Below are 17,013 nucleotides of genomic sequence, written 5' to 3'. Positions count from 1 at the left end.
CATCCAGGACGTCCTACCCCAACCTGTTGATGGAGAATCCCCCTCTGCGGCCGATTCTGATTCTTACATCCCACCTACCACCCACACCACATCCACCACAGAAACAACCCGCAAAACACTCTCCGTACGCTCCACACAAAACCCATGCCAACAAACCTCCAGTTACACAACGCATCGCCACCAACGAATCGGAAACGGAAACAACTCGGTTACTAGCAGCTACACACACAATCGACGAGGGGAGGGAGAGCGTGAAGTAACCTCCCCCCTCCCTAACCACGGAATGACTATCCAGGGGGAAGGGAGTGGGATCAGTCAAGAGTGTCTTACACTTACTAACTCCTCCTGGAATCCGGTCGATCCAACGATCTCACGGCAATCCGCATCTCATGAATCCTCATCGACAATTGTAACCGAAAATAATAGGTGCTTCGCATTACAATGGAACATCCGTGGCCTTCGAGGAAACCTCAACGAACTAAAGCAGCTTATCGCTACCCTCGAACCGAACGTAATAGCATTACAAGAAACGAAAGTTGATCGCCGGGTGACATCAGTTGATTTCATCGGATGCAATTATACATTGTTACTCCAAACCGGCAACAGATGCCATTGGCAACAAGGTGTTGGACTTGCCATCAGAGAAGGGATGTCGTTTGAGCGACTGGAGATCGAGACCAGTGTTCAAGCAATCGCTGTACGAATACAATCTCCACAGCCTATGACGATTGTATCGATCTATGTGCCACCTAACTCCCAACAAAATCAACTACCATTAGACGAACTCGTAGAAAAACTCCCGAGCCCCGTTCTGCTACTAGGTGATTTTAATGCACACCACCTTGCCTGGGGATCGAGCACATGTAACGGGCTCGGACGATACATTGCCGATAAATCGTTGCAAAATAAGCTCGTTATTTTGAACAATGGATCACCTACTCGTATCGACCCGGGAACTGGAAAAACTTCAGCGATTGATCTAACGATGTGCTCAGAGTCCATTGCAGCAAAATTTGTTTGGAGGACACTCAATGATTCACACAACAGCGACCACTTCCCAATAGTACTCTCTATTCCCGGGTGGTCTCAGACGACAGAAAAAAGAAAGAGGTGGCTATACAATCGTGCTGATTGGACGAAATACGAGCGAATGACTGCTGAAACCATCCGGCCAGGAGACGTGATAGATGTAGACACTTTCACCGATCGATTGATAGCAGCCGCGACCGCAAGTATACCCCGTTCTAGTGGCAAGATTGGTCCGAAGGCAGTACCGTGGTGGTGCACGGAAGTAGAAACTGCCGTAAAACGACGGAGAAAAGCACTTAGAGCCCTCAAACGAATGCAGACAGACGAGACAGGGAGACCACATGCTCTTAAATGTTTCCAGGAAGCCCGTTCATACGCGAAGAAGGTAATTAAAAATTCAAAGAAGCAGTCATGGGAAGACTTTGTTTCGCGAATTTCCCCAAATAGTTCAGCTACGGAAATGTGGCGAACGGTAAACGTCCTTCGAGGTAAACGACACCAAAGTACGGCTGGTATAGAACGGGCAACAGGATGCACCGAAAACATTGAAGATGCATTGGAAGAACTTGGTAAACATTATAGCAATCGATCGGCGACCTCTAATTATACACCATTGTTTCAAAAGACGAAGACCAAGGCCGAACGAAAACGTTTCGGTACCGATCCGGATACTAGGGAGAAATATAATATCGATTTCACGATGGATGAGCTTTTGTGGGCACTCGACAGAGGTCACAGCGCATCTACAGGAACAGATTCGGTGGGATATCCAATGCTTCGACATTTACCGTTTTCCGTGAAAACCGCTTTCCTGGAATTGTTGAATCGACTCTGGCACAGTGGTGTGTTCCCAGCTAACTGGCGATCAGGTTTGATTATCCCAATCCCGAAGCAGAATTCTGTTGACTCCGGACCCGCCGCTCTCCGACCTATCACGTTAATAAGCTGCGTGGCGAAAATATTCGAGCGGATGCTAAATCGACGGCTTTCTACCGAACTAGAATTAAACGGACGGCTGGATAAACGTCAACATGCATTTAGACCTGGTTGCGGTACCGAATCATACCTAGCGGAGCTCGAGAGGACGCTGCCGAATAAAGACGAACATTGTTGGATAGCATCACTCGACCTATCGAAGGCGTACGATACGACATGGAGGTATGGTATCATGCGAACACTGAAGAGATGGCAGATCCGAGGCCGAATGTTCAACATGCTGAACAGCTTTATGTCGAAACGAACCTTCCAAGTCTACGCCGGAGGGTATATCTCTCGTCTGTTTGAGTTGGAGAATGGTGTACCCCAAGGATCAGTACTATCGGTTACGCTGTTCCTAGTAGCGATCCAACCAGTTTTTCGAGTAGTATCAAATAACGTGAAAATTCTAGTTTATGCCGACGATATCCTTCTCATAGTGCGAGGAGCGAAAGGACAGCCGTTATATCGAAAACTACAAAAAGCGGTTAAGGCCGTGAACAAATGGGCAACAAGTGTTGGATTCTGCATCTCCGCTGCTAAGTCCACTATCTTCTATGGTAGCCCTAATCTTCGTCGTGAGCCAACTGGAAACATTTGCATCGACCGCCAAGCAATCCCGAAGACAACGAAATTAAAAATTCTAGGTGTGGTCCTCGACCGTACACTGAATTTTAAAGCCCACTGCAAACAGGTTAAGGAATCCTGCGAATCGAGACTGCGGATCCTGAAAATTATCGGAGGTAGATTACCCCGAGGCGAACGTACCTCGTTGCTACAAATCGGTTCAGCAATCATTACATCACGACTCATCTACGGGGTGGGGCTTATAAGTAGAGGAGGGGAAACTGTAGTACAAGCGCTAGCCCCACTATACAATCGCATGGTTCGATTCGCCTCAGGAGCATTTGTTACCAGTCCGATTGCGTCTATCATGGCCGAAGTCGGAGTTTTACCTTTCGAACTAGTTTTCCTTCAGTCAATCACACGTCTTGCTTTTCGACTGCTGGAGAAGAATCACGAAAATGAAAGTCTCCCACTGGTTCAGCGGGTCTCACAGCGACTTGAGGAGGAAATAGGGATGCGGCTTCCGAAGATCAATGTTCGCTTGAACCTAACCAGCCGAAAGTGGTTTGAGCCCAAACCCCATGTAACGTGGAATGTAAAAAAACGAGTAAAAGCTGGTGATCCCCCAAACATAGTACGTCCCGTGGTCCAGCAACTATTGATGGAGCAGTTTCCTCACTACCAAGTAATTTATACGGATGGATCAAAAAGTTGTGACACGGTAGGAGCAAGCGTTTTCAGTGAAGGCTGGCAGAAGTCCGTGGGCCTTCCATCGCAATGCAGTGTCTTCTCTGCGGAGGCTTTCGCGCTAAAGACAGCAGTAGCCAACCCAATACCGCCAAATGGGTCTCTTATCTTATCAGACTCGGCCAGCTGTTTGTTGGCAATTGAAGCTGGATCGTCTAAGCACCCGTGGATTCAAGAGATCGAGTACCTTGTGCGATACAAACCGGTCATATTCTGCTGGATCCCCGGTCATGCAGGTATACACGGAAATGAAGAAGCGGATAGGCTTGCTACTGAAGGAAGAAATAGTGCTCCATTGGATATCCCCATTCCGACAGCAGATGCAACAAGAAACATGAAATCGAGGATTAAACTCCATTGGGAAAATAGATGGGCATCGCTTAGAGATGCGAAGCTGAGGGAAGTGAAAAACGACGTAGAAAGATGGAAAGATCGAAATAATATGGCTGACCAGCGAGTTTTAACTCGACTGCGTATAGGTCACACTAGACTGACGCACGAGTTTCTTCTAACAAAATCTTCGCCCCCTATATGTGAAAGTTGTGGTGTTACTGCAGATGTGCGCCACATAGTGCTCGAATGCAGAAAGTACGAGGATGAAAGAAGAAAATGTGGTGTTGAAACGACGAGTTTAAGAGCAGCCTTAAGGAATGATGGTAATGTAGAAACAAAAATACTAAATTTTCTCAAAAATACGCAGTTATATACAAAAATCTAAACATGAATTGTAAGTACAATATTGTATTCATTTCTTTTTTTTTTCAGACACGAATGCATCATAAAATTGATGTAAAGTGTCTTTAATAAACACAAAAAAAAAAAAAAAAAAATTTCCCATAGCCACAAATAAGACCAAAACATGCAATCTATTTTTAAAGCCAAAACGACTAATTTCAGGTCAATAGCATCTTTGGAGAATTTAATGGATGCAATATGGTTTTTCTTTTGGTATTATTTTTTTGCTGATTAATCCACCTACGAGTGAGATATTTTCATAAATTTTCTTGGAAGTGATTGTATTGAAATGATGTCTTCAGCAAATTTGTAGCTCTTACTTTTGCGAATAACTTTACTGAAGACATCAAATATCAATTTTGAATACTTTAAAAGTAATAGCTTGTTGTTTGTGGATTACCCTTTGTCGCCTACTTATTGTTCAATATAGTAGTAAAGCATTCAAATTAGCCAAATATTATTTTGATAAAACGAATTTCGTATTTTGTTTTTCTATCTACAATCGCTAGAAGTAACCGCCGAACAATTCCAAGTTGTCTACATGGAACTTGATAACTTATCGATGCAAAAATGTTCATTTGCGCGAACCTGATGACTGCAAAGTTCCTAAGTTACAAACAACGGATCGATCTGAAACGTATCTTGGAAAATGAAAAGCTATATAAATAACTCCAAGCAACGGCGTAGCCAAGAGAAGTCTTCAGGATTCAACTCTACCCCCTGCAGCCCACCCAAAAAATAACTGGATTGGTGAGAATAATTCATTGATGCTGACTGACTTCATTCAATATTACAATAATAATTATCAAATCATTACATTGATAACCTGTCGTTTTAGACATCATAAGGACTTTTGAAAAGTTGTGGGAATGGGATCCTGACCTGTAACTGATCTATTGGCCTTGATCTAACAGTTGTCTAATCACATCAATATCAAATACCTGCCTGAAAACATTCCAATAGATACTCATTCCAGAGTTATGAAATCAATCATAATGCTCAGATTTCCTATCATATTGAGTTCACTTTTGAATGGATGTACTGTAATATGGAGTAGGGTCTTTTTAATAGGAAGCGAGGTTGGAAACACATAAACATGAAACATAGCACTGCTCACCGAAAAATTGCACAGCATTCAGCATTTGCCGAACATGCCTTTATTTTGGGAGTTGAGACGAAAACGTAATATGATTAATAACGACAGGTTTTCAGTGGTGATCTTGCGTGGCTTAATTTTTGCCGGTTGTCACGGTAAAGATAGATACGTCTACCTTTATCAAGGACACATGATAGTGAACTCGGGTGATTCGTAGTTATTCTGCCTAAGCTCGACCCTCATTATCAGAAGGCAAAAATTAAGCCCGCACGATATTAAGCCTGTTCTAATGACCCTGCCACTTCTAGTTTTCCGATCTGTTTACTTCACATCCTTGCTCTCACTTGAGTACTATGGCTCTAAGTTTCATAACTTTCCCTACCCAGTAATCTCTAGCTAATTGAATGTCGTTAAAACGTAAAAAATTAATAACGAGGATAACACTTTCCGAAAGTCGAGTTAAACTTATGAAAAATGGCGTTTTCCGTTCGACTCTAGCAGGTCATGATCAATTTCGATGAGCTTTTAATTTTTGTTGTATTACCAATTATATGAATAGGCAAAATAAATGTTCGCAAACAGTAGTTTTAGGTCAAGATTACATCATTTTGCAACCGCTAATTTCAGAGGTTTAGTATCTTCGATAAATTTTACAAACGTTAAACAGCACATCATCTGATACAATAACTTTGGCGTTATATCCTCCAAGAAGTATTTATGAAGAATTTACTCTTCAAACAAATTAGTTCGAGACTTAATGTCTGCAGCAAAATTTTGGGAAGTTCAATTACAAACCACTTTGTTGAAGACATGAAGGCTCCGTGTGTTTGGGGTATCAACATATTTTAGGCTATTTGTACCTTTAAAATAATTTATTATCATTTTACTGTGTATGATCTTCTACTGTTTATAAAAAATAAATTTTACATTTTATCCAAACCTTTAGTTTGTGAAGCTCGTAACGTAAGGAACATTTCGTAAATATTTTAAAATTCGATATACTCCCTACACATAGTATTCATTCCTGCAATAAAGTTGTTTTAAATGATAGTCTCAACAAATTCGCTAATGAAACGTACTCTGTTACTATTTTTTGAAAAATTAATTCTCCATAATTTTAAAACTTCAAATAGGTTCGATTTTCACCAAACCGAATTTCTAGCTACGCCGCTGACTCTAAGTAAGTAGAAACAAAGTCGTTCTACACTCGTCCACAAGAAACATCTTCGAAGACTACCTATCTATTATAATACAGTGAAGACCCCATTTAATTAGCCCCCGATTTAGTCTACTCCCAATTTTATCAGTCTCATATGAAAATATGTTTGATGGGCTCCAACAGACTAACAAGGCTGAATTCGAGTAAATCCTTTCTTGAGCATATTTTTCTTACCTTAAAGATGCAAATATGCAAAAATCAAAAATTCATTTTTTTTTAATTTGCTCTAGAAGGCCTCTTTAAGAGAAATTTATATTATATAATCAGAAATAGCTATCAGGCTAGATCAAGGGAAGGGAAGAATATTTTAACAGCTTCAGTTTATTATAAAGAAGGAAAGAAATATGTCTTGATTTAGTCAATGTCAGCTTAAAATACGCCATGAAACTGATAAAAACGGGTCATTGCTATATTTATTATTCACTGTGTCCCACATTGATAGGTACATCCCATTTTTGAGGATATTTTTTTTTCAATTGCATCGAACTACACCAATTTTTTGGTAGTTTTCAAGAAGTTATTTAATCGACATCTTCCAAAAGTTTCGTGAACCTTTTCTCATTCGTGCGATAGTTTATATTAAAAAGGCTTCCTAAATTAATTGGTATACTTAAGGGCTTATATGTTGCGGATTGAGAAAATACAGAAATTTTCGGCTTTTTCCCTACACAATATTACAAAAGCTTATAAAACAACTTTCCCTAATAAGGTTGTAAAAATTAGAATGTATTTGAGAATTATTAATAGCTTTAGTAAACGGAGTAGTGACAGTCGCTCCACAAAGCAGTTTATTTTTCATGGCTTGCGGTGAGCACGATTTCTCGAATTGCTGAACTGAAAATTACGTAATTGAAGTTAGTTTTTAGAATTCTTTACAGATTTAACCCGCCGAAAATCACGCAAATGGCTCGGAATGAGAGCCGCTGGTGCCCTAAGACGATTTCGTTAGATTTTCAGAGCAGCGTGCACCCAGTGCACTAACACAAGTGACGGAGCGTTATCGAAAACTTTTGTGGAAACGAAAATTCCAGTGATGATTTTCTTTAACGGGTTTCGAGAGTTCTTTATTTGTTCTTTCGCATTAGGATGAGCGATAATAATTCAAACTACTGGGAAGTCACTTTTAGAAAAAGTCGATATCAAAGTAAAGTTAGAACTATGCACGCATGCACTTCAGAGGTAGCGTGATACCAAGAGCTTCAATTTTTAGTTTTTAGTTCTCTGCATGTGTTATCAAAAACATCGCGAAACATAAAGTTCTAAATATTCTCAATCGATATAATATCCGAAGAGAGTGATAAGAGTTATAAGAAATGTCCCATCATACTGTTAGGTGGATTAAAAACGTTTTTTAAACTCTATTTTACATAAATGTTTCATTAACAATCTGCAATAAAACAGCTCATGAATGTCCAATGGTTCTCCATAAATTTTAGTCCATTAAGACATATCCAGCCTTTTTCATTAAATATTACAGATTTTCCGAAAAAAAACACTTGGCATTCCTGATTGTAGCACTGTGTTATTCACTATATAGACGACCTGTTAACCAGTTTCGAAAAATTGATCTGAGCGCGTAATCCCAATACTTCCCATTCTACTCGCATTCTGTTCTTCTTCTGATGCATGCATAATTGTGTGCGTGATCATAAAATTTCTCTGTACTTTCCCAGCCTCTCCCGAGGAGCTTTTATGCTTCGCCGGGTCCTGTAGTGCTCTCGCAGCATCAGTTGTTCTCGACCGGTCGGCACTCGCACATCATTTGTTTGGGTTTCCGTTCTACGGTATTTGAAACGTGCTGTTTTTTTGGTGTCATTTTTTCCACTCCAACCAAGGGAGGGTTTAGGAGAGCTGCTTGTGCTTGAGTTTAGCATTCCAAGCCATCCATCGTGTGGTAGGAGATCCCCCTCGGTGTGCGCTGTTCCCTTTTTTCCGAAGGCATTCATCGTATCGTTTTCTAACCGCCAGCAAAGTGTGGGTGGTTGAATACTGAACGTGTGTTTTTCACGGCCTTCGCGGTTCAGCTACGATGAGCCTTCTTCGGCTGGATTTGATTGTGATTTGCTGCCTGATCGCAGTGAAGCTGTGTAAGTGTTACCATGGCGATAGCCGCCGGATTCTTGTTCTAGAGATATGAATATGTGATGGAGTGACGTACCGCCCGTTGGTCGGTCGTTGGCTCGTTGAGAGGATGCTTTGATGAATGAAAGTGAACGTAGAAAATATGTGGCGATAAGAAACAGGACGCGCGCCTGGGAGTGATGCGTATCGTGGTGATTTGCTTTTATAATGCCGCAGTTATCTGCTTTGCGAACTTTTCAGTAGCAGTAGGGTCTTGAGGTCGAGTGTTCTGAAATTGGCATTTATTCTATATTTGTTGTCCTGTGTGTTGTATCCTTTAGGCGCATCGCAGCAGGCAGCACCAACCATCGCATCCATCAGTCCGGAGCAGATCAAAGATATTGGGGAGAGTGTTTCGTTGGAGTGCGATATCAACAATGTGGGTAAATTCACCGTTGGTTGGCAGAAAAGTAATCGGGAGAGATCTCAAAATATTAATACTATTTCGCTGGGCCCAACATTAGCCGTAGCAGAGGAACGGTTTAATGTGAGTGTCGATAAGGAGAACAATACGATGAAATACAAACTGACGGTAAGTGCAAATATTTCGAGCCAACCCTAATATATGAGTGCACGCTACCCTGTGGATTGAATGTCAAGAACAACTCATCAATTATGCATTTTAATAACTTCATCACAATGGCTACACATTTTCCCCTATAGAGCACATGTCGTAGTCGAAATCCCACCGGGACTTATTCCACGGCAGACAGAAATCTAATTAGCAACCCTTTTGTGATTGCATTTACGCATCCCTCACATTCTTGCATCCATGCCCTATCGTTTTAGATTAGCGACATCGTTAATACCGACGCCGGTTTGTACGAGTGTCAGATTCAGGTGAATAGCACCAACAAAGTGACCGCCACTGTTGAGCTTCAGGTGCGTCATCCACCAATTCTGCAGGATAATCTGGCTGCCACAACCGTTAGCAAGGCAGAAGGTGAAGACGTAAAGCTGACCTGCTCGGCTGAAGGGTATCCTCGCCCGTCGATTACCTGGAAGCGAGAGTACAACACAATCCTTCCAATTGGTGGACAAATCTACAATGGAAACGTACTGTCGTTGTCGTCACTGACCAAGGAGGATCGTGGCACGTACCTTTGTCTCGCAGATAATGGCGTAGGAAGGCCCGACTCAAGGACCATCCATCTGGAAGTGGAATTTGCTCCCGTCATCTCAATCCCTCGACCTAAGGTAGCTCAGGCAACCGAGTATGACATCGAACTGGAGTGCGTGGTGCAGGCGTTCCCATCACCATCGATTTCCTGGCTGAAGAATGGCCATCCGATTCACAATGGTGGCTCGTACAGGTAAGGTACCCGTTTGAAATTAAGGAAATCAGTAGCTAATTTGGTTTATGTTTACAGTATTTCCCAGACTGGTCAACCGGATGATGTGACCACTTCTGTGGTGAAGATCAGCTCCGTCGAAAGCTCACACTATGGTGACTACATCTGCAAAGCTTCCAACAAAGTAGGCCACGCCGAAGCGAGACTGAACCTCTATGGTAAGCGGTAGTTTCCGCTCAGTATGTGTATGTTTTTTAATTTATTTAATGTTATAGTTTCGTTTTTTCGTTTCTTTTAGAATCGGTTATCCCAGTGTCGTATTGAATTGTTTGCTTAGTTTAGTTATTTTTTGTTGCGTGCTGTGTTTGCTTTTTTATCTTTCCAAGCAAAAGGTATGTCAAACTTTTTGGAATGCTCCCGCTTGTTATGGGTTTTTTTTGACGATGCACATTTTTTCTGCAGAGCAACGCCTTCCCAATATCAACTTCTCCGGTCTGAAATGGTCCAGCTCAGCTCACGTCATCGCCAGTCAACTGGGAATCCTGATGGTTACGACGTTGCTTGCAACGCTTTTGTGAATAAGAAAGCTTCGGAGTTAACAGTCCATTCAGTGACCGTGAATCCACAAAACAGCTAGCTACAAAACCACAACAATCGATGCAAGTGCAAAGTTTTACTGTCAAACAACAAAAACCGAACCCCCCTCATAAAAAAATAACAATAGGCATTATCAGCGAAATCAGCTCAAACGGACATATCCCCCTGTCGGGCGCATTTATGAAACATATAGAAGATTTTGTCTTTTAGTATTAGGAGTGAAAAAGAGCCGCTTTAGAATCCCTGTACAAATGAAACGGAACAAGACTTATGTCGACGAAAATAGAGTATAAATACGTGCAAAATTTCATCGTTAGTGTTAAGAAAATAATCAATTATATTTCGAACCCTGTGTGGAAATAAATGGCTTTGACAATTCCAAAACTCTTGTTCACAGTTATTATAATGAAGTCCGTTTATCTTATTGTTAACTGGGCAGATTGCTAATTGTCAGAATTATTGAATTATGGATTTGCGGGGTAATTGAGAACAGCATGATCGAAACCGTGAGGATTTCTTCCGCTTAACCCTCCGGGACTCGCGCGAATGGCTCCCCAAATGAGCAGCAACTGGTGCTGAAAGCAGATTTCGCTAGAGTTTCTGAAGGTGTTGCACTAAATACAACCGCGCGAGTGCCGGAGGGTTAAAACAACGAATATGTTTGGCAAACAAATGAGACTCATTCATCTTCCACTAACATAGAAGTGTCCTCGAAATTTAAATCAACATCGCTGGCATACATAAGTTAGCTATAGATGAACAGTAGAATCTGTCCCAAGGAGTACAAAAAAGTATACTTCCCAAAATTTTCGAAGGAATCCCTTTTTATCTAGTCGTCATAATAGCCAAAGACGCTAAATCTGGATCAAACAAGGGCCATTCACAGATCTCGTGCTCGATTGGAATGACACTGACAGATAAAAGGCAAACAAACGATGGAGATGGCGAATAGCGTCTTCAATATCTAATAGCCAATGATCTTGTTTTGAATTCCAAGTGTTTTCCCAATTCGGATTCAATTACGACATGGAATAAACGTGCGCTTTAAACCGTAACCCCATATATGCATTATTGCTAATTTGAGATGTCTACAATATACAATTTGTCTACATCGAGGCGAAATTATCTCAACCGCCAAACGAAAAGTGCAGAAAAAGGAACAAAAAGAGAACATCGCCAGCTTAAGTGAAGACTCAAACCTGGATAGAAAAAACGGATATCTCCATTGGATAAAGCTCTACAACATTATTAATTTTACCCTAAATTTCAAGTTTAAACTCATCAATATTAAACGTGTATCGAAATCCAACATAGCATGTATATGAAAATTTCATTTAATGCACTTAAGCATTGCCACAGTTGCTTCGCGTTGTCAGTGCATTGAGTGGGAAACGATCAACGAGCCAGCGGAATATAAGGGAAGTAATCAGTTTTAGTTCCTGTGGTATGTGTGTAGTTGGTCTTCTGTTCCAAAGTGTACCTACTTCTTAAGTACTGTAGCTTTTCAAAATCTTGAATGAAAATGCTTCCTGTGAATTCATATAGGTGTCAGTTCTCTATAGACGAATCAGCCAAAAAATGCCATTCGTTTATCAAACTGAGGCAAAAATTATGAATGAACAACACTACTTTCGATGCCATAGAATTTTGCCAAAAAATAAAAATGAGACAACGATCTAGGACAAAGCACGCGTGCGAATTAAAAATTAAGATACACTAGGGGAGATGACCCAATAGTGGATGAACTATGGCATTTTTTATAATAAACTAACTCAAATTTATTTATATATGTTTTGTAGCTTTTTTTACATGAAAGACTATTCAATTCTACGACTAAGAAAAATCCGTACATGTGAGTTAAACCTCTATTTTTTGTAAAATGTTAAAAAAAGAAACGCTCCATAAAACCCAACACGGTGTCTTTGTCGGACAACTTTATTAAATAAAATTCGTCATCTATAAAACTTCGGGATATGAAAGAATGCACTTTTCCCTTTCACTTGAAAGTAAAATTAAAATATTCCGTCGGAGGGTCTAGAACAACTTATTATTTTAAAGCTTTTTGATTGAAAACTTAAGTTTTTAATGAAATTAATTCGCATTTTTGCTACTAATTGGTATTATAGAGAGTCAAAAAATACTAAAAGTGAGAATCTGATCAACAATCTCATTGTCCGCAACTTCGTAGAATGCTATAAATCGATGTAAAATAACCCGAGAAAGTTATTAAAATTTGATCAGTTTTGCGGTGTGCGCGGGGCTTATGGATTAAGAAGTCAATAAACAAGGATTTACAAAAAAATGTTGGGTTTAAATGAACAATAAATTCAGATAAATTTCAATGTATACAAAGTCCAATTCTCAGTATAAAAAAATATTTTCAGATTCTTTCGGGTCTTGGGCGAAAATGACACTTTATGTACAAGGAGGTGTGAAAGGAAATTTATTCGATAATCTTATACCTTTTCAAGGTGTTGATTAATGTAGCAACGGATTTTATCATGCCTTTTTCATTTCTTTTCTCGCTCTAGGAGATAGCTAATGTAAACTAGAATGACCCTTCTTCCTGATCCAATCCTGCCTGGTAAAATACAATTGGCTTAAATTCAAAGCTTTATATTTGAATGAACTAAAGAAGACAGTTCGAGTCATTGTAATAAACGACGGATTTTATTGCAATTTTGGGTTGAGAATCCTGTTTATCTTTATCAACATTAAAAGAAAGATGATTGAAAGAAAAAAAAAGCTCTTTGAGTTTTGGATTCATGTTTGTTATCTTTTGGGGTAGATTCATTTCATCAGAATTTATAGATGTAGATTTTTGCTTATTTAATTTTATTTCCAAATCGAACACACTCCACATAATCTTAGAAAAAAAGAACAAAACCAAGTTTCATAATTTCTTTTAAGAAGAAATTCCGGAGTCGTTACTCATTGAACACGGACCACAAGAGAAAACGAACAAGAAAATGTCAGGCTGGACTATATATTTACACTGATAATATATATTCGTAAATATAATAAAATCGATCATGCAATGCACGAATTCATTCGTCGTTTTCTGCAACGAAGTATTTTCGTGCATTCTAAATAGTAGGTTTCGTTCATTTCATAAACAAGAATGGTCGCTTGGTGAACGAAAGCTTTCGTAAATTTTACACATTTAATGTACACTGCACGAATGATATCGTTGATAGCGACATTATTTTTCATGAATGAAACGAAATGTTTTGTTTATTTTAATAAACGTGTCTGTATATTTCGAACGATTTCGTTGGTCGCACGAATTCATTTCGTTTATCTTAGAAAAGTTTTCGTATTTGTTATCCTCTTATTGTTTTCAGTCGATCTTTTGGGATCGATGTTTGACAACATCGATTTTTTTTAATTTAAAACAATCGATTTTATTGTGGTACGGAGAAATGACCGCTTGATGAACGAAAGTTTTCGTAAATTTTAGTTATTTAGTTTAAATTGCACGAATGTTATCGTTGATAACATCATTTTTCGTGAATGAAACGAAATGTTTCGTTTATTCTAATAAACGTTTATGTATATCGAATAATTTCATTGCTGGCACAAATTTATTTCGTTCATCTTAGGAAAGTTTTCGTATTCATTGGCATATTATTTTTTCAATCGATAATTTTGGATCGATGTTTGACAACAACGATTTTTTTTTAATTAATTAAAAGGATCGATCTGGCGAAATCGATTTTATTTTAGCCTACTCACCTCCATTGAGGAGTAGAAAGATTGTGGTTTGAAGTAATGGCCGCTTGATGAATGAAAGTTTTCGTAAATTTTACATATTTAGTGTACATTGCAGGACGACGTTGATAACGACTTTATTTTTTGTGAATGAAACAAAATGATTTGTTTATTTCAATAAATGTTTATGTATATGATGAACGATTTCGTTGGTGGCGCGAATTCATTTAGTTTATCTTAGAAAAGTTTTCGTATTTATTAGCTTATTATTGCTTTCAGTCGATCATTTGGGATCGACGTTTGACAACATCGATTTTTTTTATTTAAAAAAATCGATGTGGCCAAATCGTTTTTACTGTGGTATGAAGGAATGACCGCTTGATGCACGAAAGTTTACGTAAATTTTATTTATTCAGTGTAAATTGCACGAATGTAATCGTTGATAACGGCATTATTTTTCGTGAATGAAACGAAATGTTTCGTTTATTTTAATAACCGTTTGTGTATATTACGAACAATCTCGATGGTCGCACGAATTCATTTCGTTCATCTAAAAGAAGTTTTCGTATTAAGTAGCATATTATTTTGGCTTTGCTCCGACCGAGAAAGCTCAAACTAATTCATACAAAACCAACGAGCAGTTCGCGATGGCTCAACTGAATCCGTACTGCTCCGGATTCTGGAACAAATGGAAGCGAAAGAGGTTCAGGAAATCTTCCTGAAACCGACGAACACGGATACGGCTACTAAATATTCAGACCGAGACCGTCGTTATGATCAACAATTATCTGACGTATAGCAACAATAACTCCATATTGAAGCTTTTTGACGTTGACGGTTTGACGAATAATGCTCGTAAATATTATAAAGATATTCGTAAATAACAGCGAACAATTCGTTTGCCGAACGAAGCTGTTTCGTAATAAGCCAACGAAAGTCGTTTCGTGGTTTTCACGAAAAATTAGTAACAAAAAATAAATGTGTTTCAATAGAACTAATGATATGAACGAAAAATTCGTATATTTTATGTATATCTGTACGAAACTAATGCCAAGCGATTTACGAATATATTCTATCAGTGTGATCGTGTATATTTTTGTTTGCATCTATCGTCTAATAAGAAATTAACCTGTAGTTTTCAGTATCAAACGGTATTGTTTTGGCTCTTTTTCGCATTAAACGTTTATTACAACTATTGAGTCAAGACAGCCTGCCATGTCGGAATAGTTTTGGTATACTATATTCACACTACGAGTTAAAATGTGTTTGAACGCTATCTTGGTGACATTTTTTCTTATTGCTAATTATTAAAATGACTTTTAGCTCCGTAATGTAAACAATGTGTTACCTGTTACATTAATGGTACTACCATTTTTCGTTCATTTCAAACTAGTACGGATAGATGTTTAATTTTTCGTTTCCACTGCTGTTCACATACTCTCTCATTCTGGCTCACAAATTAATCGGCTGCTCTTTCAATCTAGCTCAGCTAGAGTAACCAACCTAATTTAGACCCCTACATATTTTGGACCCTGTTAATGTAGTTAATGTTAAGTAAATTACTAAGTCTTCAAACCACAATATTTCTACTCCTCAATGGAGGTGAGTAGGCTAAAATAAAATCGATTTCGCCAGATCGATCCTTTTAATTAATTAAAAAAATCGTTGTTGTCAAACATCGATCCAAAATTATCGATTGAAAAAATAATATGCTAATGAATACGAAAACTTTCCTAAGATGAACGAAATAAATTCGTGACAGCAATGAAATTATTCGATATACATAAACGTTTATTAGAATAAACGAAACATTTCGTTTCATTCACGAAAAATAATGTTATCAACGATAACATTCGTGCAATTTAAACTAAATAACTAAAATTTACGAAAACTTTCGTTCATCAAGCGGCCATTTCTCCGTACCACAATAAAATCGATTTGGCCGCATCGATATTTTTAAATTAAAAAAAAATCGATGTTGTCAAACATCGATCCCAAAAGATCGACTGAAAACAATAAGAGGATAACAAATACGAAAACTTTTCTAAGATAAGGGGCCGTACACAAATGACGTAGCTTTTTTCTGGCGATTTTCGACCCCTCCCTCCCCCCTCGTAGCATTTGGTCACAAAATTCTAACCTCCCCCTTGTAAATGACGTAGCATTTTACTAATCCCCCCCCATACAACGCGACAGGGAGATGAAAAAATTACATATGTTTTTCAATTCTTTTAAATATATGTCCTTACAAAATGTTTGACGACTTTTATCAACATTTTCATTATAACAGCAAATTGCCTACTAAACAAGCCCATTTTATGACAAATATAATGTGGATAGTTTTGTTTAGCATTTTACATGTCATATAGCATGAAAAGAAGTTCACAATCCTGCAGCGGTCAACGATTTTAGGAAGTATAAGCACAGACTAACAGACATAACACTCAAAAACAAAGCTTCGCCCGCTTTAACGGTCATTTTAAATATATTTACAGTTGGGACTGTGGCCACATTTGAAATTATGGCGCTACTGACATATGAACAAGCATATGGGGGATAGACCATTAGTGAAAATTATTCCCAAACCTGAGGGGAAACCCACCAGTAATTGAGTGTTTGGGACCGTGAATAAAAGGTGGAGCTAGTGTTCTGCGAAAATTGTCGGATCGATGTTTTTTAGGGAATTCCCTCATAGTGTTATGTCTGTTAGTCTGTGGTATAAGCTCAACTAAATTACTAAATTTTCTTTGATTGAATCTGAAAGAAAATTTAATTCAGCTACCAAAATAAGTCTACTAGTTAGCAATATTAGCTAACTAATGTGGAAATTTAAATCCGCATGAAAAATCTTTCAATTTCTTTGCGAGCCTGCCATTCCTCGAACAGTAAAATTTACAAAATGAAAAACCGCATGAAAAGCAACT

General features: G+C 38.7%; 1 protein-coding gene across 3 annotated transcripts; it reads left to right on the top strand.

The window, feature by feature from the left end:
* The first annotated feature begins 8,109 nt into the window (after window positions 1-8,109).
* Window positions 8,110-10,762, top strand: LOC131677733 (lachesin-like). 3 transcript variants are annotated; one of them, XR_009303421.1, is made up of 6 exons: window positions 8,110-8,455; window positions 8,771-9,021; window positions 9,279-9,802; window positions 9,860-9,999; window positions 10,080-10,173; window positions 10,244-10,762. XR_009303421.1 is itself a non-coding variant. In XM_058957745.1 (5 exons), exons 1-5 carry the CDS (start codon window positions 8,398-8,400, stop codon window positions 10,357-10,359), a joined length of 1,089 nt encoding a protein of 362 aa, XP_058813728.1. In that variant the 5' UTR covers window positions 8,110-8,397; the 3' UTR covers window positions 10,360-10,762. The 3 variants fall into 3 exon arrangements, 2 of the variants coding, with proteins under 2 accessions (XP_058813728.1, XP_058813729.1); XM_058957745.1 differs by lacking the exon at window positions 10,080-10,173; XM_058957746.1 differs by lacking the exon at window positions 10,244-10,762 and having other exon boundaries at window positions 10,057-10,173.
* Window positions 10,763-17,013: the final 6,251 nt, after the last annotated feature.

The sequence above is a fragment of the Topomyia yanbarensis genome, chromosome 1 (genome assembly GCF_030247195.1).
Source record: "Topomyia yanbarensis strain Yona2022 chromosome 1, ASM3024719v1, whole genome shotgun sequence".
Lineage (NCBI taxonomy): Eukaryota > Metazoa > Arthropoda > Insecta > Diptera > Culicidae > Topomyia > Topomyia yanbarensis.
This window is presented reverse-complemented; position numbering and strand designations above follow the sequence as displayed.

Excerpts from the sequence above, each read along its gene's own strand:
- LOC131677733 (XM_058957745.1), top strand. The coding sequence starts at position 8,398 with ATGAGCCTTCTTCGGCTGGATTTGATTGTGATTTGCTGCCTGATCGCA. Across the intron at positions 9,803-9,859 it reads CACAATGGTGGCTCGTACAG|TATTTCCCAGACTGGTCAAC; the intron begins GTAAGGTACCCG and ends TTATGTTTACAG. Across the intron at positions 10,000-10,243 it reads AGCGAGACTGAACCTCTATG|AGCAACGCCTTCCCAATATC; the intron begins GTAAGCGGTAGT and ends TTTTTTCTGCAG.